The sequence below is a fragment of the Seriola dumerili genome, unplaced genomic scaffold (genome assembly GCF_002260705.1).
Source record: "Seriola dumerili isolate Sdu_G_001 unplaced genomic scaffold, Sdu_1.0 BDQW01000321.1, whole genome shotgun sequence".
In the NCBI taxonomy this organism is placed as follows: domain Eukaryota; kingdom Metazoa; phylum Chordata; class Actinopteri; order Carangiformes; family Carangidae; genus Seriola; species Seriola dumerili.
The window spans coordinates 3,921,341-3,947,829 of NW_019174576.1; the positions used below are offsets into that span (position 1 = coordinate 3,921,341).

Consider the following 26,489-nt stretch of genomic DNA (forward strand, 5'->3'; position numbering starts at 1 on the left):
CCTCTTCCTCCTCTTCCAGACAATGACAATGGTATTTACTTTTGTTTGTTGTACTGAAGAAATCATCCATCCATCCATCCATCAATCCATCCTACCATCAGTTCTTTGCTGAATTTCCTGAACAAAATAAATGGTTAAATGTCTCTTGGATCCATGTGTTAAATGTGCACACCAGTCACCCCTGGTGACCTGAATGGTTTGATGGGGATGAAAATGATGGTAATCATATGCTGTGGCCTTCACAGTCACCAGATCTCAACCCAATTTAAGAACAACTGAAAATGTTTTGGCTCAACACCTTACTACTACACTTTATCTTGGTTTTTTCATTAATTTGTCAACTGTCTGGTATATTATACATCACTGCGATGTTTTACTCATCTACATTTATTAGGCTGCCACATTATTTACAGACCTAACACTGTTCCTCAGTTTGGTTGGGTTAAGCTGTGCAACATCCCCTAAACCTTTTATGTTCCAACCATATATATTGAACCCACCCCTTGATAAATAAGAATCAACGGTAACTTGCACACAGAAATTGTGTGTTTGTGAGTGAGTGACATGCGTGCTGTATACATATATAGCCTTTAATGTTCACCTAAAGTAACAGATTAAGTAACCTTACTCAAATTAATAAATTGATGAATAGCTGCATACATGAATTGTAAGATTTTATAATAATTCCAGTGTTCATAGGAAATTTATTCCCAATCAGTTGTGGGCAAGCGGAAAACCCTATAACAATTATGAATTGTGCTCATTATTTACACAGTTTTTTTTATTTATTTAGCTAAGCACTCCTTAAATTGACTGCTGCAGAACAGAATCTGTATTCTTCATATATTTGCTGTATATGTGAATAAAATATAAATATTTCAAAAACACAATCTATGGTCATATGCAATTAGCCTACTGAGAAAATGGAAAAAAAATATTTGAATGTATTGTGAAAACATGCTATTGTATGAGTTCATGCATATATCCACATGGTGTTTTTATATTGTGTTATATGTTTCCACACATGGTGCTTAATGTTACTTCCGTAAGGGGGAGGTATACACTAATGAATAGCCTATGATTTGTCTAATTTTGTATGTTTTGAAACATCCTCAATGTTTTCATGAATGTAAGACGCATTTAGAGGGTTTGTGTGGTGCTGCAAACAATATTCATTTGCTGCTAAAATCAATGTATAAATGTAAGGTTTTACATGAATTCAAGGTTCATACATGGATTCAAGGTTCAAATTCGATATTTCATAAAGCGTTTATCAACGGGGGACGCATTCAAATGTTGTTCATATACAAGAATTCAAGTGCTTTTGGTCGCATAAATAAAAAAAAAGCTAACTGAAACACAAGATAGCAGTTGTTTCATCTAAATGATTTAACGAAACACATGACTGAAGCTGCACGGAGAATTTAAGAAAGCTAATTATAAATACATAACTTAGTAATGATGCATAAACGTAAAACAGACGATTTCCCTGTGTATTTTTTTGTTCTCCGCTTTTAAATATTTGGGGAATTTAGAAAATGCTGTTTCATTTAGCGTATTATTGGGTGGTCCTTGACCAGTTACGCTGTGGTTACGCTATTTCCCACAGCGCCTGAATGTAGCAGAAAGCTCCTGGTGACGGAGCAGAGGCAGAAAAGCGGCAGGGAGCTGCCAGCATCGTCTCAAACCGTCGCAGGACAGAAAGGTGTGAAAATATTGGTCGTTTAGACAGCCTATAGATGATACACGGAGGCTGCACTGTTTTGATAATGTTGTCACACTCGGAAAAGGCTAGAATAACTGTTTCGCTTGGTATCATTTGTCACCAGAGTAGCGTTAAGTTACATGCCCTGCTACGTTAGCTGGTTTGGCGTTAGCATAGTGTTGCTAGCCATTTCTATAGAATTCTTCTGTAGTGGAGGTTAGCGTTAGCTAGCACGCTCTTAAGTTAACCGAGCTAATGTTAGCTTGCCGGTTAGCTTCTCGTGTGAACCTTAAAACCTATATTTATGAGATCGTCCAACTGACTTACAGATTCCGATTGCTACTGTGGAAATATTACGGTAACGACACTGTCTAGAAAAGGGAGTTTAATGTTGTGCTGTTAGCTCCTGAATGTGTTGCTCCTCTTTGATCATTTGACAGCTCCGTGTCAGCGGAGATATGGAGACACCAGGGAGGATAGCAGCCACACCGGACGCTCTGGACTTCACGGTGGAAAACGTAGAGAAGGTGAGTTTTTGGGCCAGTAAGTCATTGTCAGCAGCCTGTTGGCTTACAGAGCATCAGGGGTTTGTGGACTAAGTAAATCGTCATGTTTCAAACGAGACAAACTGCTAGAGAAATAAAGCGTAAGAGCATTATTTGCTTTTTAATCACAGAGTGCATCAATTTTTTACAGATTTAGGATAATATGGGATGGGGTAATATGTCTGTCCTTGCATACAGGGATTCAGCTCATCTGTCCCTGTTACATCTCTTCTCGCGTTTTCAGATTAGTCTTTACTGAATGGCCGATGTTCAGAAAGAATGAGCAGATAAGAGCAAAATGACAGGTTGTAGCCCGCCAATTCATCGCCATGCCTGTCATTGTGAAATGCTTGTCTGGGTCTTGTGTTATTTTGTGTTGGATTGAATATAGGCAGTGCTGATTGTGGCTGCCAGGTTGCTGTGGCGAATCTCCCTGCTGGGTGGTCACTGACTTGGACGAGAGCGGATGGGTGGGAGACAATGGGGAGGATTGGGGGGAGAGAGGGGGGGGGGGGGCGAGAGAGAGAGAGAGTTGGAGCAGAGTTGATGTGATGAGATGGACTGGAGAATGAGGGGAGGGAGGGGTGGGACAGGGTCGATGTCTGTGACAGTGACAGTAAAGAAAGAGGAGGGGGTGAGAGGAGGCTGGTGATGCGACAGATATAATTAGAGGCAGGTTTGAGGGAGAGAGGCTCATTCCTGAAGAGGAAATGGCTTGGCTTGATACTGTGCTTTCTGCTTTAATAAAAAGAGGGAGAATTACAAACACCAAGGTCCTGTCTCCCTTTGGACAATCTCTGTTTTCATTTTCTCATGTTTCGTTTCTACAAGTGGAAAGAGTGGTGTCTGTGAGAATGTATTGTTTTGTAATTTGGTGGGGGTAAAGAAAAAACAGAACTTTTCCTCTAATTTTGATCACATTAACTAAAATTGGATAAAACACTAGTATGTGCTGTGTGCATACCTAAGTAAATGTATAATTAATGTAACTAACAACTGCATAAATAGTTAGTTATGATTTAATAGGGTCTTTCTCAGAGAAAGTAACTGATACCCTACCTCATTAATTTCCGTGTAATATTCAACACATCAATCTATTTGTTAATAGGATTTTCCAGTACGTGTCTTAGGTACAATGACAGTAAACCACTGCTTACAAAAATACCCTAGCAAAAATAGTGCATTATATTTATCCGAAAAATTACCTGATGCACGTGTCGGATATATGTTCAGCATTCAGTGATTTATCCGATAATATGAGAAAGGAGATGCTAGCTGTGGTTAAATGTCAGTGTATTGATTGTTCAGAAAACAATAGATTTTAAATAAAAAATGTTTTGCTTCATCATCTATGATGTCATTGCCATGTACGTTAAGACACTGAACTCTGACTATCAAACTCATCTGCCTTTCCTCTTTTAGGATACCCCAACAGTACAAAGATGCCTGTAATTATCATATTTGAGTCTCTTTTTTTTTTTTAGGGTTTATGTAGTATATGGTGCATTTTCATATCCTGTGAAATCAGAATTAGTCTGCTACAAGTGGTACGGCACTATCAGTAATCTCATTAACTGATAAAATACGACAAACAGCATCTGAAGAAACATATCCCATGAAGGGTATGAGCACTTTTGTAATTACACTGCACTTGCATTTCAACATTGATGAGATACTGTTCTCCCAAGACTCAACTATATTTAGAAGGCATATTTCGACTGTTTGGTGAGATATTTTTTCTAGGTAATTTGGCTAGAATGACATATTTGTACTTAATTGTTTATGTAATCAGCACGATGCTGTTCATTCAGTGGAATTAAAGGGAGACAAAAGGTTTCTTTAGAATCAGTGTGTGCGCCTAAAAGCATCATATTAGTGTCTGCATCAGACCATCAGCTCAATGCTTTTACCAGTAATTTTATTTTCCTCTCTGCCAGACAGTCACAGCAGCAGGTAACTGTACTGTAAATATTCACACCACCAGCAGACATGTCACAGTGTTCATCTGAAGACATCAACAGAAAGAGAAATTGTGCCTCTCATAAGATGATGCGAGCAACTGCAGTTGCAAGAAGAGTGAAATGAAAAAACGACCAGCAGTGCAGAATTGTCACTTTTGTACTGTGGGCTGTGGTGGAGATGATGGTTCCTGGCCCAGTATTTGTATGTGTCCAATAGAAAGGCCTTTGTTCAGTCTTGGGTCAGTGAAACAAACTACCACATTGTCAGTAACTTTGTGTGTATATAATGAATGGGTTCGTATGCCGCCTTAAATTTCCGCTTGACTATAATTAGCTTCAGAATCACTATCTACCAAGCAAGTGGATTTTAAAGTCAGAGGTCTACACTGTGCTGTTGAACAGTGTGCATGTCAGGGTTTTTTTTCATTTAGCATTTCTCCCCTTAGCCAAACAACTACTGTACCATCAGAAAGAAGCCCAGCCTTCACTGGGTCATCATCTTGCTCAAGGGCACTTGGTCAGGGATGGCATTCTGTTACTGTAATTATCTGTAATCACCTGGTCAGCCCACTACCCACACTGGATGCTTTCCATAGGAGGTTGTCAATGCTCATTCTGTAGTGCTCAGTTCCCAGGTTCTTTGCCTGTGATGCACCTCTGCCATTTGGAAACTGTCTTCAAGTAAAGTTAGGATCAGATGTATGTAACAACAAGTGCTGTCTCCCTATTAAATAGTTTTATGAAACTAAAAGCAGAGGAGATGATTCATCCTGCCAACTAACAGAACAAAGCTAGGCAGAGAAATCTGACACTGAGAAATTCTGCATGGTGTATTGAGTAGTTTTGTTGTGGCATGGGAGGATGGTTCAGAAGGAAAAAAGGGATAATCATGAATACTTATTGACAGAAATACATATAGGCTCAAGGTGAAACACACATCTTGTAGGTTACATGATACACATATGCCAGTGAATGCATGTTTTCTTCTTCTGAATTGTGTGGTGTAAAAGGAAATTGTTTGTCTTACTGTTTTTCATGTGCTGAGACTTGATCACTATTGGCAACATGATATTCTTAAATTCTGTCTTGGCCGTGTGCTGTCAACAACCACCCGCGCACGCTCTCACACAAACTATTCTTCTTGGTTCCCTCATTAATCATCATTCTTCTGCATGCCTTTGATTCTCACAGTCATAGCACAGTGTCACAATGGGTCAGTGGTGTGATTCTGCCCTCTGCAGTACAGAAACAGCACTGCCCCCCCATCACTATGATGACTTCGATTGCGACACTCTAGTGGACAGATGGTTGGAAAACGCAGTGAACCCATGGCAAAGAGGTGTTGCTACCTGCTGTGTGTGAACAGTATCCAAAGACGTGTGTGTGTGTGTGTGTGTGTGTGTGTGTGTGTGTGTGTGTGTGTGTGTGTGTGTGTGTGTGTGTGTGTGGGCTTCTGCATTTATACCTCATAAGCATTTGGGGAAAGAGAGATTTCTCTGATGTTAACTAAAACATCATAAAACGGGTGCCCTTTTTCAAACCAATCTGCTTCTTGTTATCTACATCTCTTGTCTTGTACTTGCTTATTTTAATAAGTGAAATCAGTATTTAGGAATAATGGCTATTCCCTAATTGAATTGCTTCATATTTGTCCTGTATACCATATACCAGCTACAGTAAGACTGGTTATACGTGAGAGCAGATGGTGAATCTGTCTAACTGAACCATGCTTTTTCACTTGCATCCCCCTTCCCTCCCTCCTCCTGTTGCAAAAGGACAGGAGAGGAGGCTAATGACCTTTGACAGTGTCTGCCAAGAGTATGTCATCCTCAGGTGAAGCCAGGTGGTTCAGGCAGGTTGCTATACCATCTGGAGACACAGTTAGTTGCCTCAGCTGCAAATAAACACTGCTATTTCTAGAGGTATTCATTTCTTTTGCTTGTTTTAAGAACCTATTAATAACGGACAATTACTGTTGGTGGAGATAACTGCTGCATGTCTGGTATGATTTCCAGGAGGAGACAGGCGGTGGTTCTTTGTGAGAAGATTAAAGCGGCAAAATGAACAGATTGTTTTGTGTCTCGTGCTTTGATAATAAACCAAGGAAGGACAGACATGCTCAGACACAGACATGGTGCTGTTTGGGATCGGATAAGGAGAGGTCTGCGATCACACAGTGGACTGCGGTAATGATCCGCTGCTGCTTTGAACTCTGATATCACAGCCTCGTTTACAGAAAGGGCAGAGTGGAGCTGACTAACAAAAACCATCTTGATGTTAATGCTGTTTAGAATGAAGGCTTAATAATGATTTATGGAGAGACCTTGCCAAATCACAACACATTAACACGTTCATATTTCATTAGTTTTATCACGCAGCTCTGTCTATGTTAACCTGTTCAGTTTTAAATAAAAAAGTATTTCTTGAAAACTTAAACATGGTAGAGGTCGATGTTAGTGGAATACAGATACCTACCAGCTAAGAAAAAGTCAAAGCCACATATGTACTTTATATACAGTACCTGCTGTGCATACTGTACGTGCACCTATAGCTCCCTCTCACACAAATAAGTACAAATGCCACCGACAAATAATCAGCTCATTAACACTCAGCCAGTCGTGTTCAGTGTCACATACAGTAAGTAGAGACATAGATAATTGCGTTGCAGGATGGCAAACGGGGAGAGAACACCACCTGAGACTCTCTGGTTCCAGAAGGTATTGACTCTGTGTTGATGTTCCTCTCCACAGCTGCAATTACATCATCGTACTCCGATCCATCATGGTTTCTTTACAGTATTATTGATCTTCCCTTGTTAGACAGCCTAAACTTCTGAAATGAGGGAATGGGGAAATGTAGATTTTTAGAAGAAGACTGAGATGAAGATAGAAAACTGATGTATGTAATGAAACTGGATGTTTCATGGGCTGGAGGGAGGAGGATAGAGGGAGAGAGTGGCTGGTGGTGGAGGAATTGATGTGAGCAGGCTTCAGGGGTAAAAGACAAGGATCAGAAGCCGAGAGAATAGATTTTTTTCTTCTGTTGCTTGTCAGACACTTAGTGCTGGCTGCCAGCGGTTTTAGTTCAGTGAGCATGTACATATGTGTGTGTTTGTGTGAGACAGAAAGAAAAAAAAAAACAGGCATTTTTGCAGAGTAGCACCTAAACCTCTCTTCTGGCGTTGCCAGGGTTAGAGGTGTCTGTTTAATTAATGCTCCTGCTTTCTCTTCTTTTATTTCCCATTCTTACACTCATCCTTTATCCTCTTTCTCTTTGGCTTTCGTGTTCTCCTTGCACTCAACTACTCAAATTACTCACAGCTGTACTTCAGAAAGCGCTTTTTTCAGGTCATTGCTTTCTCCATTGTTCAGGTTTTGGCAGTCAACTGTCTACTATGTGTCTGTTTGTGAGCAAGAAAAAGATGCTATTTTCTCAAGGTAACCAGCTCTTTCCACTAAACAAGCTCAGAGGACTGTGTTTGTCTTCTGCTTTTTCTGACACACACTATTGTAAATGTGTGAAGTGCAGTCACAAGCATTTCTCTCATGGACTTTGTTAGCACAAAGTTCAACCATGCACAGACTGTATGGATTCTTTTGACTTTTTTAGTTTTATTCTTTTTTTCTTCTTGCCTCCCAGGCCCTCCACCAGTTGTACTATGATCCCAATATAGAAAACAAGAATCTGGCCCAGAAATGGCTAATGCAGGCTCAGGTCTCACCTCAGGCCTGGCAGTTTTGCTGGGCCCTGCTGAACCCGGATAAGGTACAGTGTACACACACACACACTGACATGGACACACAAACACACATGCACACTAAAAAACATTTTTGCATCATTTGCATCCATCTTATAATTTCTCACAGGTGCCAGAGATCCAGTACTTTGGTGCTAGTGCGCTTCACACCAAGATCTCTCGCTATTGGTCAGACATCCCCACTGACCAGTACGAGTCTCTGAAGACCCAGCTGTTCTCCCAGATCGCCTGCTTCTCTTCCGGTTCCAAGATGGTTCTCACCCGGCTGTGTGTGGCCCTGGCCTCCCTGGCGCTCAACACAATGCCTGAGGCCTGGCCAGGCGCAGTGGCAGAGATGGTGCGGGTGTTCCAGGAGGAGGGGGGAGGGGTGGATGGGCGGGCACGCTGCCTGGCATTGCTGGAGCTGCTCACCGTCCTGCCTGAAGAGTTCCAAACCAGCCGTCTGCCACAGTACCGGAAGGGACAGGTATGTCTGCAGGCACCACCCTCTCACAGCTCTTGGTGGCTGGTGATGACCATCTGTGCAGTGTTCACAGGTTGCCTTTTCTGTGGATTCTTGGATTTTGAGAATTGACTGAATTGTGTCTTTAGTACAAAGTATTGAAAATGACCAGAAACTGGCAGTGAATACTTTTGAAATCATAATTCTATTAATAATTCTACTAATTTTTAACTGTTTTATGTCAGAAAACTGATATATCTGATATTTTGAAAACAACAACAACAACAAAAACCGGGTTTGTAGATAATAATGGTTTGTATTATTTAAAGGTCTACTGATTTATCGGCCTATCACAGATATATCGGTATCGGTGCATAGATTCTCTGATATGTGCCGATATGAATACCTTATTAAGAGGCAATAATGCAGTGGAAATGCTCGGGTCAAGTTATATAGGCTGCATTTAATGTATATTTGATCCTTTGTTTTTATTCAAGTTAAATATATATATATATATAATATATATACATATTTGTTCTTATGTTTTTTTTGTTGTAGATGTCTTATTTAATTCCGAGTGAAATTTACAGTTTCAGTGCATTGATGTCATTTTGGACAATAAAGTTTATTGTTAAACTGTAAAATATCCTGCTTTCATTAAATATCTTTTTATATCTGTTAAATATCTGTTGTGTATATATATATATGTACAGTATATATATGTATAGTATATATTGGCCAATATATCGATATCGGAATTTGTTTACTCCCTAATATCGGTATCGGCATTAGCCCCAAAAATTCAATATCGGTCGGGCTCTAGTTTGAATATTCCAAAAAGCAAAGTATTAAATAGTCATCATGTTGGTGTCAGTAAAAAGTATATACCAGTATAGAAAAACTTTATACCCAGGTCTACACATCAAAGAGAGTGACATACATGTGCAATACACTATCAGTCTAACCCTTGTTATAATCCTCCCTCTAGGTTCGGGGTGCCTTGGGCCGGGAGTGGGGGTCAGTGTGTCCCTTACTGCAACAACTGCTGCGACGGACGGATAGCCCCGGGGCAGTGAAAGCTCGCGTGCTGCGCTGCCTGTCATCCTGGGTGCTGCTGGACGTGCCCCTCAGCGAGAGCGAAGGCCTGGTGCACGACTGCTTCAGTGCCCTGCCTGACCCAGAGCTTTTCGACACAGCGGTGGAGGCGATAGTCAACGCCATCTCACAGCCTGACTCCCAAAGGTGTGTACTGTCATGGTTATTGCATGAATATCATCAATAAAAACACACAAGACCCTGTAGTACTTCCACAGAACAAATATGTGCCGGTGTGTGCTCATACTGGCATATCAACCCAAGAAAAAGGCAGAAGACGGAAGTAACGATGCTATGGCATGAAAGCTTGTTATGGTAATAACTCTAGAAATTACATTGAGCAAAAATGGAGGTAGAAGAGGAGAGTGAGGATAGGAAAAAAGAAGCATTGGCCAATAGCAGGAAACAGACAGGGTGGGCACTGGAAGGCCATTAGGGAAGGATGGAGGGAAGGAAGAAGGGATTGATACAGGGCAGGTTGACAGCCAGGGGGAGGAGAGCGGCATTTCTCGGTTGGCTGGCGTTGCTATGGCTACAGAGCTGGGGAGAGATGTCATCATGCCCTGGCTGATTCAGACATGGCAGGCACCCATTACCCCTCCCCTAGAGAGAGGGAGAAACAGAAAGAGAGGGCGGTGGTGACGGGACGATGCAAAGAGAAGAAAGGGTGCTAAAAAAAAAAGGAGGAGGGCAGGGGAAGGTGTGAAAGTGTGCTAGAATAAAAGACTTCATCCTCCATACCTCTGCACTGCTTCACAGACAGAGGGGTCGCATCTGTGAAGTTGCTGCTGACAAGTCAGTTTAAACACACTGAAATTATGCCGAGCAGATGGTGGGGAGACGATTAATGGCAGTGGAGTTACAGGTAGAACGTCCTCCGCCTCAGCAAGTGTTGCTGGGCTCCTAGGATATACTATGTTAGCTACAGATGGGATTCTTCTGATTTCTTTTCTAAATCTCAGTTTCTTTGGACGATGGTCCACAAAACCAATTTCTTCCCCCTTTTCTCTTTTTGTATTAGCCTACTGATCACAGCCCTGTGTCATGAGCATGTTGAGCAGATCCTCCCAAAAGTCTTGTCTGTCTCAGTAGTAGCGTCTCTTGAGACACATGTGGCCTCTGTTTTTGTCAGTGCATTGTGTGATTCATGGGGTTACATTTGAGTAGCTATATTGTTTTGTTTCTTGTGTCGTGTCTGGAAGCTAGAAGGAAAACAAATGAATCTGTTAGAAGACCAGGCATAAGGTCTTTTTTCCCCATCCTCTCTAGGAAGTAATTTTTCCATCTGTGGATTTTGCTTTGTTTATCTTATCTATTTTATCTTTTCTGCCTGTTTCTTTGAGCTCTTCTTTTCCCCCCATCTCTCCTCTCACAATCAGTACTAAGCCCTCCTCCCTGTCTCTTGTTCTCTCCCTCTGTTTAAACACATTACAGTCAACTCATTTGGGGGGATGCTATTGGTCCAGCTGCATCCTGTTGCCAGGCAACCCATTTCCCCTGTCTCGGAGTGTTGCAGTAATTGCAGAGGGGATCAGAGGTGGGGGAGGGGGAGGGAATAAAGGAGGAGTCAGGAAGGAGGCAGAATGTGTATAAAGGCAGGGCAGGGAGCGTAAGGGGAGAGGACGGACAGATATGAGGTAGAGAAGAGGAGGCTGCAGCAGACACTCTCAGAGGAACCTCCAGAATGTCATCTCTTATGAGGGAAATGGGAAAACATACAAATCCATTATACCCTTTTAATCGCTTCACATACACACCAAGTCCTCTTTTCTTGAGCTAAGAGTGCATGACCTGCATCTGCAAAGCACCTTGTTAAAAATGAATGATCTTCTGAGTGCATGAGTGCAATCTGCTATTCACATGAACACACACACACACACACACACACACACACACACACACACACACACACACACACGGTCACTCAGAGTAAAGTGCAGTGGGTCCCTACGCTGCTCTCTCACAGTTACTCAGACATCCAAACACAGAGATGTAGGCCAGTACACACACAGGTACGGGGTTATTAGATGGAGGCCAGATTCATACACATCACATCGCACAGCGGGTGGAGCTCTCTCCAAAGAAGGCTGAATCAGCGAGTTTGCTGAGAAGGGGACTCTTCTTCATAACGCAGGACCATAGATCCAGGTCCTCGGCTCATAAGAGGGCCTGAGGGAAATTATAATAATAAATGCTTCTCGGGACAGTGGTAAGAGATGCATGCAGAGCTGAGGATGCATATCAGTGTTGCTGGCTACTTTTTTAGTTTGGCTACTGCTGTTCTATATAGGATTACATTAATACTGAAACAATTAGTTGATTAATCAGTGGACAGAAAATTAATCAACAGTTTTATTTGAATAATTGTTATTTCCTAATCAAAAGTGCTTTTTTTTTTCCCTTCACAATTTCTTGACATTTCATGGATTAAATGTTTAGTTGATAAATTGACAAAGCAACCGACTGATGAATTGATAATTGAAATCACAGAAGTTGCAGCCGTAGTTTAGAACCTTTGAGAAAAACCCGAGTTACAGTAGTTTTTTAGGTTGAGTTCAGTTTTTTTCTCCAAATACTGTTAAAGTCACACAACCTTGCTGTGTCATTGATGAATATCAATCGACCTGGACCCATGTCCTTATTGATGCTCTCATGAAAGATGAAGCACTGCCTGCATGCCACAAAACCCCCCGGGGGCTGTCACACACGTAATATGGTTTACATTTCCAGCATTCACACATGCACATAATCTCCTCAGTGACATTCAGGCGCACATACGCGCATGCTCTTCATCTACAAATGTCACCCCTTCACTGGCTGTCATTAAGGATGACAGGAGGATGTTGTCTGGTGTTGTCACATGAGCAGATCTGAGCCTGTGTGTGTGTGTGTGTGTGTGTGTGTGTGTGTGTGTGTGTGTGTGTGTGTGTGTGTGTGTGTGTGTGTGTGTGTGTGTGTGTGTGCGTGTGTGTGTGTCAGCACATGTGTGTGTTTTAGCTGGAGTTATGGAATTATGGATGGCTGAGACAGCAGGAAGAAGACGGTATAATAACTGACAGCAGCACAGCTCTGAGCAGGAGCTTTGAATAGATTTTCTGGTTCCCTGGTAGATGTGTGGGTTTTTAGGGGTGGGTGTGCTGGATCAGAGGTTGGACTGACTTGGACTGAGATTTGATTTGAAATAAACACTTGTCTTGAGAAGGAGCAATAAATACATCAACCTAGCTTTGAGCGGTGTGAGTCAATTTGTATTCACCAGGCGAGGCTGGCTGTGCATGAGATGTTCGCCCTTGCACAGGACTGTGTCTGGTATTAACTCAATTTCTTGAAATGAACCGGACTCTTAGCTGTTAATGCTGATGTTTTTCTCTTCTGTGTTTGTGTGTTCATGTTGTAGATATGTGAACACTTTGCTTAAACTGGTTCCTCAAGTGCTGGCCCTCCAGGAGCAGCTCAGAGAGGCTGTTCAGAATGGAGACATGGAGACCTGCCATGGTATCTGCCGGATCGCTGTCACACTAGGAGAAAACCACTCCAGGTATGTGAAAAAAATTTTTTTTCACCTTTTCTCTAATTCAATTATATTGAAAGCAACACTTATAAAGTTTGTTTTTGCCCATACAATAGCAAAACACAAATCTTGGCCAGTTTTTAAACAACTCTCAACAAAATGGGCGACCATATAAGAGAAACAATATTCTGTCCAGTGTCTGAGTGTGGAGTCTGTACTTCCGCCATGTCTCCTCTTTTTGTGTTGTTGTGAGAGAAAGGTGCGAGTTTACCTGTGTACCAACTGTATCAGACAGCTGTTGAATTCACCTCTTTTTCTAGGACTCTGTTGGAGCAGGTGGATCACTGGCAGAGCTTCCTGGCTTTAGTCAACATGATCATGTTTTGTACGGGCATCCCAGGCCACTACCCGGTCAATGAGACCACCAGCTCCCTCACACTCACCTTCTGGTACACACTACAAGTAAGGAATGTTAAAATCTAATCTCATTGTCTACTCTAACTTAATTTTAAAGTAATGTTATGATAGCTGGACAAATAAAGGGTCATTGCACATTTTCTAACTGGCATGATTTACACACGTAAAACTCGCCTACAAAATGAGCTTAGTTTAGCTTAGCTTTGATTTTTGAGTTACTCTCAATGTCCATGGCATGGCTCAATAAGCACTTGCTTGAAACATTCGTCTGTCGTTAGACTGTATAAACACGTTAAGATGAACTCTCTCTGAACATCCTGATTGTATAAATGTGAAACTTGCTGGGGTCTGGCCTTTGTCTGCAATTTGCAAATTACTAAATGGTAATTATTCCATTTAGTAATTTGCAATTACTAAATTTGCAAATTACATTTGCTTTTTGTCTTATGTGTTATCCAACATAATCAATTTCTTGGTTTATATAAGCTGGTAATTTGTAGATAGAGACTTTAAATTAGTGTGTTGTTGTTTTCTAATAGTGTCTGTTACAAGCCTCTGTGTGGGAAATGCTGCATGCCAGAACAGATGTTTTTGGTCCATTAAGTGCATAAATAATTTTTGTTCCAGACCCAAAACAAATTCTTCTTGTACTTGATTCTTGTCCTCCCTCCTCAGGATGAAATCATGTCGTTTGAGTCGGATAAGCAGGCAGTGTATCTGCAGGTCTACCGACCAGTGTATTTCCAGTTGGTGGATGTTCTGCTGCACAAAGCCCAGTTCCCGTCTGATCAAGAGTATGCATCCTGGTCCTCAGATGAGAAAGAGCAGTTCAGGATCTACAGGTGTGTGTATTTTTGTTTGTATGCATTTGTATTCCTTACCCTACTTCTATGTGTCGTACATGCCTATTTCTGCTGCGCACTGTTGTGTGCAAGTGTTTCACTGACAGCCTGAGTGTTTCAGAAATTATTCACTGACAGGATGATTGGTCAGCAAATGAGTGTGTTTTTCTCTAATAGACTCTCACTGGACTGGCAGCTGAGAGGGCAGAACCTGTCTGGCAAATAGATTAACAGATCAGGTTTCAGCATCGCTTGCCCCTAAAATGTCTGTTTGTGCATGTCTGTCCTCCAGGGTGGATATCTCAGACACACTCATGTACGTGTATGAGATGCTAGGAGCAGAGCTGCTGAGTAACCTGTATGATAAACTAGGAAGACTGTTGACTAATGCAGAGCAGCCCACGTCGTGGCAGGTGGGTGAGACATACACACATAGATGAGCAAAGAGATATTTTGAACTATTTTCTGTCTCTACTAGTGTCGTACAGAAGCCAGTGCTAAAAATGTGTCACACTAGATTTCATAAACCAGTTTTTGAAGAGCAGTGCATTGTTTTTTATTTTTCATTTTATTATACTTATTTTGTCATGCATAAAGTCCACATGCTCAAATCAAAATACACCTCAAGATAAACCTAAAGAACAGTTGAAAGAAAGATAAAATGTAAAATGATAAAATGTATTTACAGGACTTAAACTACTTGAAACATTTTTTCATGTTGATTTTTGAGTTATTCTCACTGTCCATGCTTAACCTTTTTTTATTCATACCTCAAGCTTTTGTAATTGCTTTTTTATTGTCATCTCGCGCTCACAAATACACTGACTGTATTCCCCTACTCCAGCACACAGAAGCTTTGCTGTACGGCTTCCAGTCCATAGCAGAGACAATAGATGTGAATTACTCTGACGTCATCCCAGGCTTGATAGGACTCATCCCCAGAATCAATATCAACAATGTCCAGTTAGCGGACACAGTGATGTTCACGATAGGTGAGACAAATACCGGTGGTATTTTAATGATGGTTAAAACAAATTAAATGTCATTTAAATGTGCAGAAAAAAACAATGCTTTTCATTCAGTATCTGAACTGTATTTGAACTCCCTATAGGTGCTCTGGCTGAATGGTTAGCAGACCACCCAGTGATGCTCAGCAGTGTCTTGCCCTTGGTGCTACAGGCTTTAGGAAACCCAGACCTCTCTGTTTCCTCTGTCTCTACACTCAAGAAAATTTGTAGGGAATGCAAATATGACCTGCCACCCTACGCAACCAACATAGTAGCTGTCTCTCAGGTATGTGTGTCTACATCAAGTGCAAGAGCCAATAATATTTTCTTCTTACTTTTAATGGCTATATTGTTGCAGATTTTTGTAATTTTCCTGCTTTCCAGAAATAACATTTACTCTTTGAAATCACTTCAACTGTATTATTTTGAAGTTGCTTTTCCTTGTACTTTCAAAATAATAGAACCATCACTCTGACTCTTTTTTTCCTCAAGGAGGTGCTTATAAAGCAGATCCACAAGGTCAGTGTTTGTCCTCTCGCTTTATGTTTTGGCACTCAGTTCAAGAAGTGACATTTAGATAAGGAATGCTGTTAACATTTTTTTAACTTGCTTGCAGAATGACATGTCATGTGTTATGAAAAATCTGTTTGTGCTGTCTGTACAGTATAAAACTCTTGAATGACTCTTAAGCTCTCATGGTTGAAATCAAACAAAAACCTGTGATCATCTCTTCTTGCAGACAAGTCAGTGCATGTGGCTGATGCAGGCTCTGGGCTTCCTGCTCTCCGCTCTCCCTGTGGAAGACATCTTAAGAAACCTTCACTCTCTCATCACCCCGTACATTCAGCAACTGGAGAAGCTAGCAGATGAGACGGTGTGTACACAAACCAATGTGTAACAGTACACACACACACACACACACACACACACATACAAACACAGAGCAGGCACAGTTGGACTCTGGCCAATAGGAACAGGCCTTGTGTCTGTGTGGTGTCACTGCAGTGGAACATTTCTCTGTGGGACCAGATTGGATTTGACCCTGCACCATGGGCTAGTGACTCACATGGAAGCAGCAAAAAAACACTTTCTCTCCCTCATGCAAACACACACATACACCACAGCAAGACTTCAGAGTTCAGAAAATGGAAAAGTGTTTATGTACACAAACTGACAGTAGGTCGTGCTTTTACGTTTTCATGCACACAGTCACGCAAAAGAAAATTCTTTAGCCTACTTAAACATCAGGTCTAATGGAGGCTGGATGTTGTGACTGTCACGCTGGATAGTACAAATATGGAGCCGTGCTTATCTAAAAATACACAGTTTGATATCTACTGGATGTGGAGCGAAGTAGATTTTCTCCTGATCCCTTGTTCTACACTCGGTAAAGACCTCGGGTGGGGTGAAAAGAGACGTCATCTTAGATGAAGCTTTTCATTTCTCTCTGTGTCTATCTCTGTCCCGGTCTCACCACTCACTCTCTACACAGCACACACACACACAGTCACACACTGTCACACACTGTCACATCCATCCTTTCCGACTTCCTTCTCCTCTTATTGTTTTCTGTCTAGCTTTTTGATGTATCGGCATTACATCAGACTAAGAAATCAGGTGCTGTGTCGGGAGCTGGACAAATAGTGGCACCTAGTGGGGACGCCTTCAGGTTACATTACATCAGGGATGAATGACCATGATGTCTGACAGGGCTGACAGCAAAAGCTGATGGAGTCACTCTGATGAGGAAGTCGAGCATAATGTGCTCACACACTGCTGTTGTTGTAGGATGACTGCTGTATAGTAAAAGTAGCAGGGAGGTAGAGATGAGAGATGTGGCGGTTCAAGGGCGTGGCAGCCACATCCCAGTCATTTGTTGATTAACTACTGTATTATTAAGGTTGTTTATCTATTTATTCTATAAATAGTAATGACAAATGCCCTAAATTATGCCTTAAAATGTCTCTTAAGTTGACTCAGAATGACCCAAAGTATTGAGTGTATCTGGCTAAATGGCTAAAATAATTTGTTACCAAAACTGTTATTGATATTTGCTCACTTTATTGCATCACATTTAACATCTTCTTTAGCTGATATAGATATTCCATCCATCATTTTCAAAAGTGCTTATCCTGTTCAGGAGTAAAATTCTGGTAGCATGTCTAGCCTTTAAGGTTTGTTTATCTTCTTGAATATTGTAGCAGTTATTTCTCAAGGCAGAAACTAATGCACTAAATGAGCCAGATGGACAGTGGGGTTAGGTTGTATACCAGCCAGCTGAAATAATTTATTTGTTTTTTCTTTTGTTTTTTCCTTCTTTCAGCCTAATCCCTCCAATAAGTTGGCAATCATCCACATATTGGGGCTGCTGTCCAACCTGTTCACAACACTCGACATCAGCAAGCAGGATGACGAGTCAGCGGACGGCTCCGCACCACCTGTCAAAACAGCCCCACCCCCACCTGGACCAAACCCAGTGAGCCACCACACACACATACACACACACATCGTCAGTCTCATGAGCAGGGTTGGGCAATTTAACAAGTACACTGACCATAAGTGATAGGCTGAATCTATGGGTGAGAGACATTGGCCAATATAAACTTACAATATATTCCATTGTAATGCAGTACACAGCAGTTTTATAGTTACAGTGGGTCACATGGTGCTTGCAGCCATATGAGTTCTTTTCCTCTCATCCCCACCCCCTTGCTGCCTCAACCACTGAATACATCGGCTATCGCTGGTTGAAGTAGTGAGGGTGGCCAACAGGAAAATTGTGCCCTGTCACTCAACCATAGTCATTGGTAATTCTGCTAATAGGCATGCACCCATGCATAAATGCTAATCTCTAATGCTACGTCTTGTTTATTACTTTGCTTTCTGTTCATTTTATCAAAGTTTAATGAAGTTTGTATGTGTGTGTCAGGTGGTGGTGGTTTTGCAGCAGGTGTTTGCTCTCATACAGACGGTACTCAGCAAGTGGCTCAATGATTCGCAAGTTGTAGAGGTTAGTTGTCATCGTGTGCACCCAGATACTGTCAAACTTCTGCTTTTGTAGAACATGGTCCATGAATAGCACGGAGATATGATGACATTTCAGTGAAGCTGATCTCATGTTGTTCCTCAGGCGGTGTGCGCAATCTTTGAGAAGTCGGTGAAGACTCTGCTCCATGAGTTTGCTCCCATGGTGTCTCAGCTAAGTGAGATGCTTGGGCAGATGTACAGTACAATTCCCCAGGCCTCAGCCCTTGACCTCACACGACAGGTATACGCTCATTTATGTGCATACACACACACACACACACACACACACACACACACACACCTACTATGTATTTACATGCTGAGATCTTAGAGCTTTGTGAGAAAGGGTTGTGTATGCACTAATAAGCTACGCACCAAGGAGTCCAGGATTAATGAATATACAGTTTGTGTTTGATGACTAGATTCTCAAGCAGCAATTGTTTGACCAGGTACGACTAAAACTCATTAACAAAGGAAATTAGTCTTTCAATTTCAAGTTATACCATTCAGAAATAAATGTTTTTCTCTACCCAGTTGATATTAATTCAACCAAAGTACTCATTGCAATTTGTTTATCATAGTCAAATAGTAACAAATAATAAATTATGTTATCTTATTACATTATGGGTTCTTCACTCCTCAGAGTTATATACGCCTACTGATAGGTTTGAGATTGCACCTGCATAGTCTGATTATTTTTGTCTTTCTGCAGTAACCTGATTTTTTTTTTTTAAATGTCATGGCAACACAAAAGGAATTTGGTTTCTTTGACCAAGGTGAGAGAAATCCAATTAGCAGAGGTGGATTTCTGCTTGAGAAACCAGATTTCTTAGCCATTTATATGAATCTTTAAATGTGCACGACAATAACCTCAGGCAGGAAAAGTGACACTGTGGCAGCAGTGTGAAGGGATGAAAGACCATTACTCATTGCATTTGGATCTTTGTACCCAAACTAATTAACTCCAAGTCCAACTGTAACTGAAAATAACACTAAAATAAATAAACATTTATAAGGGCGTTTCCACAGCTGAACAGTAGGTTATTTGTAAAATTCAGATACATTTTCATAGCAAGAAGAAAACTGTGCTCTTATTATAGAGCGTGTTTACTCACTGCACCAGGCTGCAATGTCAAATGTCACCAATAACACGTTAGTCTTGGTTCTGAAATATGGCCTGGAGAAGGGGAGAAGTCTTAATATTAACCAGCTGTAGGTAAACACAGGTCTTTCAGTAATCAGGTTACTGCATTCTCTGATTTCCTGCTGCAGCCTGTAATAACCTGGTATCTTTGTGCAAGTAAACATAGTGAGTGTCTGATTTGAAGTCCTGCTGTTTCAGATGGTGCATATCTTTGCCAGTGAGACAGACCACTTCCCACCCATCAAGGCTCTGTTTGAGCTGGTTACCTCGGTAACACTGTCCATCTTCCAGCAAGGTAGGGGGTCCAGCAGGGGCGTGACTGTGAATACTGTGAACTGTATCTGTTCAAATCAGTGGTAGAACTTTGAAAGCTTCTGATCATATTTGATTTCCCGGGGTCGAAAATCATAACTTTGTGTAGCGGGAGGGGAAAGAGTGACATTGTAAACAAATTTGTGAAAATAAAAGAAAACAAATTTGTTTCATAGTTTTTGTATATTATGGTGACATATGCCCCAAATTCCTGATGTGCTGCGACATTTCTAGACAATGAAACAGCTCACCCTGGAGGCCGTAAATAGGAAAATGACAAAAGGTTAGAGGTCACTGGACTCTGCTGTCACAGTCAACCTTTAAACGTTTGCTCTCATTACTCATTAATGTAAGTGGAAACACAAAGTGGTCTGTCTGCTCGATGCATTGAAAAGACTCAAATGATGTTTTTATCAGTGCAGACTGCTGTTGCCGCCGATCATTGATTAAATCATTTTAAGCTCATTGAAGTGCTTGCTTTAAACTTATACATATAACATGTTGCAATGTTTTCTATATTGAGCAGCTTAGTCTTTGCTTATTCCATTTTTTAAATTCATTTATTTATTTTTTTACATTCATGAAGTTGTGGATGAATTTACTGTGTTTGGGCTGCATGAAAATGACTTTCATCCTCATGTGCGTGACCCCGGGGCCAGACTAATGTTCTGATTTTCACTCAACGTAAGATGGACATCAAGGAGATGATAATTGAATTCACTACACTTGGTCTAGAGTACTTGTATCAGGACTGTCTGCCGCTCCCCCTCCCTTTGTGTTGTCCCTTTTTTCCTCTCTTCCTTTCCTGCTTTGACTGGTTAAGTAATGGCTGCCTCTCCTCCTGCCTCTAAACTCTTTCTTTTCTGAGCAGGTTCCTCTCAGTAGACAGTATCAGTACAGGATACAGTCACAGCACAGAGACCACTAGCTTATTCAGTCGGCTGACATGTAACATAGCAGGGCAGGTCAGCTCAATACGGCTGCAGCCACTGCTGTGCTAGGATTAGAGTCGGGCTCCTCATCACAGCCCTCTGAATAAGCCCTGTATTTCTTCAAGGAGTGTGTGGATGAGGGCCGGAGGGGGGTATTGAGCAGGAAACTTGTTTGGAGTCTGGGAACATCTAAAGCTGGGCGCTCACTACAGACGTTTGTTCTGTTTTATTACAAGTTTGCTGTTGGAGTACCTCCAACATCAATCTTAAGCCATCGGAGTAAACCATGTTTGAAAGTCAGGAATCTCGATGTGGATTCTTCAGTCAAGAAGCCTCTACAGGAATTGTGTGTTTAATTTTGTCATCATTTGTAATCTGTCACATTTTAAAAAGTCCTGTAGTCTGTGTCCAGCATAAGGGAGGTAGTGATATCAGAACCTTTCCTGATCTTTGAGAGTGATTCAAACTGATGGCTATGGGTTCACCTTTGAAGCAAAGGGGATCTTATCGACCAGTTCTGAATGAACCCTTGATGATCACCTCTCTCCCTGAGGCACTTGCTTAAATCTCAGAGGAAATGTTTTGATTGTGGTTTGATCACAATGATTCCAGCAGTGTCTCATGGGAGAGAGGTGAAACGGGATTGATTCAGGTTTGGTGCCCCTTTTCCTCCAAACTGTAACAGTAACAGAGGTGCCTCCTGGGTTCCCACTCCAAACCCACTTTTGTTTCTTTAGGTTTGTTCTTTTTCTCTCGTTACTTCTTTTTTTTTCTCTCCAAACAGACCCATGTCTTTGTCTTCTGCCTGTTTTTTGTTTTTGGTTGGTCTGTTCTTTCAAGACTCTGCCAAAGCTTCATATGCCCCCCCCCCCCTCCTTCTACCCCTTTGTTCCTTATTCACCTGTGAATTATTTCAATGAAATATTTTTGAGTTCTCTTTTATTTCCACATGACTGTTGAATCTATTCAGTTGCTGTTTGTATATTATTCTTATTCTCTTATGATTTCTTAAGTTTCATCTTTATTATATTTTAGGACCCAGGGATCATCCTGATATTGTTGATTCATTTATGCAACTCCAAGCTCAGGTGTGTTTTTGGTTTCTTATTTCATTCACTTTGGGTTTCTCTCTCTCTCCTTTTCTAATTTCTCCCTGTTTCTCTGTCCTCTTCTCCTTCTCTATATCTCTTTCTGTTCTTTGTTACTGGACCCTAAGGTGTCCCATCACATAGGCGAGGCAGTGGAATGAAACATGAGGGAAATGTTTGAAAAAGAGACGTCTGTCTCTCCTCAAACACTTTTGATTCTAACAGTCACCTCGCCACACAAACATAGTACTAACCTCATGTAGGGTTTTTCTTTTCACTGCAGAAACAACCTTCATCTCTTTCTGATGATCTTAGAGTATACACAGATTTCTTGAATGGCCTCTAAAAATCACATTGCTATGGCAGGTTGTTTTGAACAAGTGTCCTGATTATCATTGCAAATTATTTTTATATCAATATTTAAAAATACTGCGTAAACATGCTGTCACAGTTAGGTGGAAATCTTATATTTTGTCTGTAGCTGAGAAAGACAAAAAATTCTCATGACTCACAGAGGACCATGTAATCCTTCGATAAATTATCATTGATTTATTACACGGCTCTACATGCTGCATAGAAAAAGGAAAAATTAGACATTTATGCATATAAGTGTATTATGCCAGAAAATCCGACATTTGAAACACTTAACAGAAAAAAAGGAAAAAACTTAAGTCAACATCAGGGCACAATTGCTCCCTGGAAAAACATCAACACACTCAGAGCCTTAGATGAAATATTTTAGTTGACGCTGCGCTCTCGGGAAGTTGATGTAACAGCGTCTGTATGAGCGTTGTGGTCCCAGGTGACTGGTTAGTCTCTGAGCCCAGTCTTCCTCTGAAGTCATTCCAGCCCAGAGCCAATCAAAGCCCAAGTGAATTAATATTCAACTAATATTAATCAGTTCAGACAAATTGGCTGATGGCTCTTCTGTTTTATATTTTTGTCTTCCGTCTTCATTCTTCTTCCTTTGTTTTCTATCTTTGGATAGATCTGACCTTCATCTCTCTCCCTTTCCCTCTCTCCCTCTCTCCTCTCCTCCATCCTGAATGAGTTCATTATTACGAGATGAGTTGTATTTCTCTTTATCTGCACATGTTAATTACTTACACACTTCTGTTGCATATTCAATCCAGTCAACCAAAAACAAGGAAAAGTAATGTTTCAAGTAAGATTGATTTCAAGAAACAAAGCCAAAACCATCATTGCCTTTAGTTTGACTTAAGTTTCCAATGATTTCAAAGTTTGATTTTTTGTAATTTGTTTGTTATACCTGCTGAGTTCTGCATTGGAGGATCTCTGTATGAGTTTGGATATAGTTTTTCCTAAACAAATGGAGAGAGTACTATAGCCTGGTAGGCAGATCTGGTCTCAGTCCTGTGTTGCTGTCAGATCCGGCTACCAGGCTGAGGGGGTATTGTTGATAGCAGTATTTTGAAGGAGCTTATGCAGTGGAATGTGGTGAAGCAGTACCGATTGGGTCGGGCCAACAGAAACATACTCTGTTTAATGCCTTTATCTGCCTCTTAGGCCCTCAAACGGAAGCCCGATTTGTTCTTGTCTGAGAGTCTTGATGTGAAAGCAGTGTTCCACTGTGGTAAGTTTGCACATCGTTTACACAAACACACACCTCTACACACTAGACTGTGTGTCTTGCTACAGTTCCTGTGAAATATGTGCCTGTCAGTACAAAGTACAAACTGTAAATGTTTGACACCATTCTCCTTCATTCTAGGAGTTCTGTCACTCAAATTTCCTGAAGCTCCGACAGTCAAGTCAACGTGCTTGTTCTTTGTGAGCGAACACACACACACAAATGAACACACACAACTTAAAACTTTGCAAACATGAAAGCCATCATTTTAGATATAAATGAGTCATCTGGCTTTCTTTGTGTGTCTGCCTTAGACTGAACTGTTACCCCACTGCTCAGATGTGCCTCCATTGGCCAGGGTGGTGCAGGAGGATGGCAAGCTGTTGGTACAGGCCGTGTTGGAGGTGAGAAGCACCACATTACACATTTACACATCACACCACAGAAAAGTTTCATCATTTCACTGTTGCTGCAGTTTGCTGTGTTATCACACTTCAAACTTTTCTTGCTCTTTCACTGTAATTAAGTCCCTCATGTAAAAAGCCTCCTCCGCTCTCTCCAGGGCATCGGGGGCGGGGCATCTCGGAGCCTGATGGACCAGTTCGCAGAAGTGCTTTTCTGTCTGAACAAGCACTGCTTCTCTCTGCTCGCTGTGTGGTTGAAGGAGGCTCTGCAGCCTCCAGGGTTCCCGTCGACACGGGTCACAGTTGAACAGAAAGACAACTTCTCACAGCAGATACTCAGGTACGCTGCCGGACATTTGATGACAGGCTTATTAGCTAATGAGAGCATCCAGTTGGTCAAGCACATGATTTCTCACATATACTCTATAATTAAGTGTTTTTTTTTTTCCTCTATTCTTTGCCTCCCTCCTCCTCTGTGATGCAGAGAACGAGTGAACAAGCGGAGGGTGAAGGACATAGTGAAGGAGTTCACACTACTGTGCAGAGGGCTCCATGGCACAGAGTACGCCGCTGAATACTGAAACTCTACCCTCGAACTCTCACCTAACCGTGACCTCTGCCCTCAGTGCAAACCAGCTGGATACCACAACAAAACAGTTCTCACCAACCCAGTCAGTGAAGATATCATGAAATGATTGTAATGATTACCCGCCCCGCCGCAGGACAAGACATGGATCCATTCCAACACAGACGTGCCATTGGATTAAAGGACAAACATTAAATCCCCGATGGCTTTAGGGAGGCTATCCTCTCTGCTCCGATTTTTTTTTTCTGTTCTAAGATTGATTGTTTCTCTTCTCTCCTCTTATTTAAAGGTCTTTTCTTTGGAAGAGCTTCGAGCAGCACTCCCAGCATGCTGCCTCACGCCTCCTTCTATCTCTGTCTTGTTCTGCCTTTCTAGATCTTCCTGTGGTTCCTAGGTTGTTTCCTGGTGATTAGCATCCATATGAAAATGGTAGTGGTATCGTACGTAGCTACTTGACATTATTTTTCAAAATAAATCAATTTAAGTATATAAATGTATGTACACATATAGAAAGGTGGTGGTCGTCAGTCCTGCTGCTGCTAATGGGAAGAGAGAAGGACCAATGTCAGGAGGGGATTCTGCAGGAAAAATGACATTAATACAATAATATTTAGTCCCACTCATGCCCCCAGGAGATCTGTATTGCCAAATTATCATGAAATGTTTCGTGAATATGTCCCTTTTTTGTTATATATGCCTTTTAAGGGGGTATGAGTGGAAAAAGAAGCCGAAGAACAGAAAACCTGGACTAAAAACAGTCTGCTCTCTTGCCTAGCCCTCTGTGTAAAGGGCTGTACCTCATGTGCATACAGTCCTACCCGGTCATACTGCAGTCTCCTCAGGTTGTAGAGAGTGGTTGTTATGCAGTGGTCCCTTCGGTAAAGCAGGACTGCCTAGAGTGATGGCTGGAGGGGAAGCGGAAGGATAGTAGCTGGCAGTGAGAAAGAGGCACAGGATGCAAACTGAGAGGGCAACTGAGTGTTTGGAGGGATTAGGGGATTAATAATCCTGACGTTGGACTGCTTAGTCACTGTAATCGTGCAAAAATATTAATCAAGTTGTGAATATTAACAGTTATTGCTGAACACTTCTGTGTATTTGAGTGTATGCGTGTGTTCATACCTGTATGTATGAGAGGTTGTGTGTGCACAGATGTAACTTTTTCCACTTGTTCAGTGCACTTATATTGGACCTACAGTACACATCCATAACTTTTAAACAAAGAGCCCATTCATTTCTTCACACCACACTCATTCAGACTACCCTCTTCTTAAAGGCTGACCAGGCACGTCTGGTATTTCACCTCTGCTGCTCGGCAATCGCACCCAGGCATTAAACCCTTCTTATCATCGGGATAGTCAACGACCAGACCCAACCATCTATCTGTTATTGACACCAACTATTGCTCTTAACACAATGCTTGTGCACAAGCTAGCCAAAATCCTTTCATTCATCTGGGTCACTGCCTTGGAGAGGACCGAGAAGGATTAGAGTTCAGTAACAAAATCTCTGAGAGAGTTATTTAGTGTTTGCAACAAGAATTGGCACCGACATTCTGTGCTCATCCATTATGCCAGAGACATTATTGGTGAAGTGATGTGACGGCTGTAAAAATAGTCTGTCTTGTGAATCAGCAGGACCAGTTGACATCTTATAACACTCAGCATCGAAATGTACTTTGTGGTCTCTGATAAAACTTTATCTCAGTCTAATCCTTCTGTCTTATCCGAGGTGCCTGCAGACATGTAGCATGTATGTGTTTTGTGGGGGGTTTCGGGATTCAGGGGACAAACATATTCAGTGTGTAAGACACTGCAGAAGGACATGATTTAGACTGAGACCGGAGGCAAGAATCAGCTCTACAGTGTGAGCTTTCCTGCCTCAGAGTCTGATTTGAACTGTGAATGACTGGACGTTCAGCACTGATCCTCTGTCTGTATCGTGGTCTCATTCTGAGGTGAGAAATAAAAATAATGTTTGTCACAGTTTAAAGAAAGAGCGGTAGATGAAGGAGGGGAGGGAGGTATGAAATGTACATTGTTTTTTTGTACCTTGGCTTTAATTTATTAAATATATCTAAGACTGCAGCTCCTGGTTCTTCTGTGTGTGGGAGTAGTTTCATT

The 26,489-nt window shown here is 41.5% G+C and overlaps 1 protein-coding gene across 2 annotated transcripts; it reads left to right on the forward strand.

Moving 5' to 3' along the window:
- The first annotated feature begins 1,624 nt into the window (after positions 1-1,624).
- On the forward strand, positions 1,625-26,446 carry LOC111231950 (importin-13-like). 2 transcript variants are annotated; one of them, XM_022759247.1, is made up of 23 exons: positions 1,625-1,705; positions 2,146-2,232; positions 7,851-7,976; positions 8,078-8,434; positions 9,399-9,652; positions 12,903-13,043; positions 13,337-13,478; positions 14,109-14,275; positions 14,568-14,688; positions 15,120-15,267; positions 15,387-15,568; positions 15,775-15,801; positions 16,022-16,156; positions 17,606-17,758; positions 18,212-18,292; positions 18,413-18,550; positions 19,652-19,748; positions 21,733-21,785; positions 23,313-23,379; positions 23,518-23,576; positions 23,691-23,780; positions 23,939-24,120; positions 24,265-26,446. In XM_022759247.1, exons 2-23 carry the CDS (start codon positions 2,164-2,166, stop codon positions 24,359-24,361), a joined length of 2,886 nt encoding a protein of 961 aa, XP_022614968.1. In that variant the 5' UTR covers positions 1,625-1,705; positions 2,146-2,163; the 3' UTR covers positions 24,362-26,446. The 2 variants fall into 2 exon arrangements, with proteins under 2 accessions (XP_022614968.1, XP_022614969.1); XM_022759248.1 differs by lacking the exons at positions 21,733-21,785; positions 23,691-23,780; positions 23,939-24,120; positions 24,265-26,446.
- Positions 26,447-26,489: the final 43 nt, after the last annotated feature.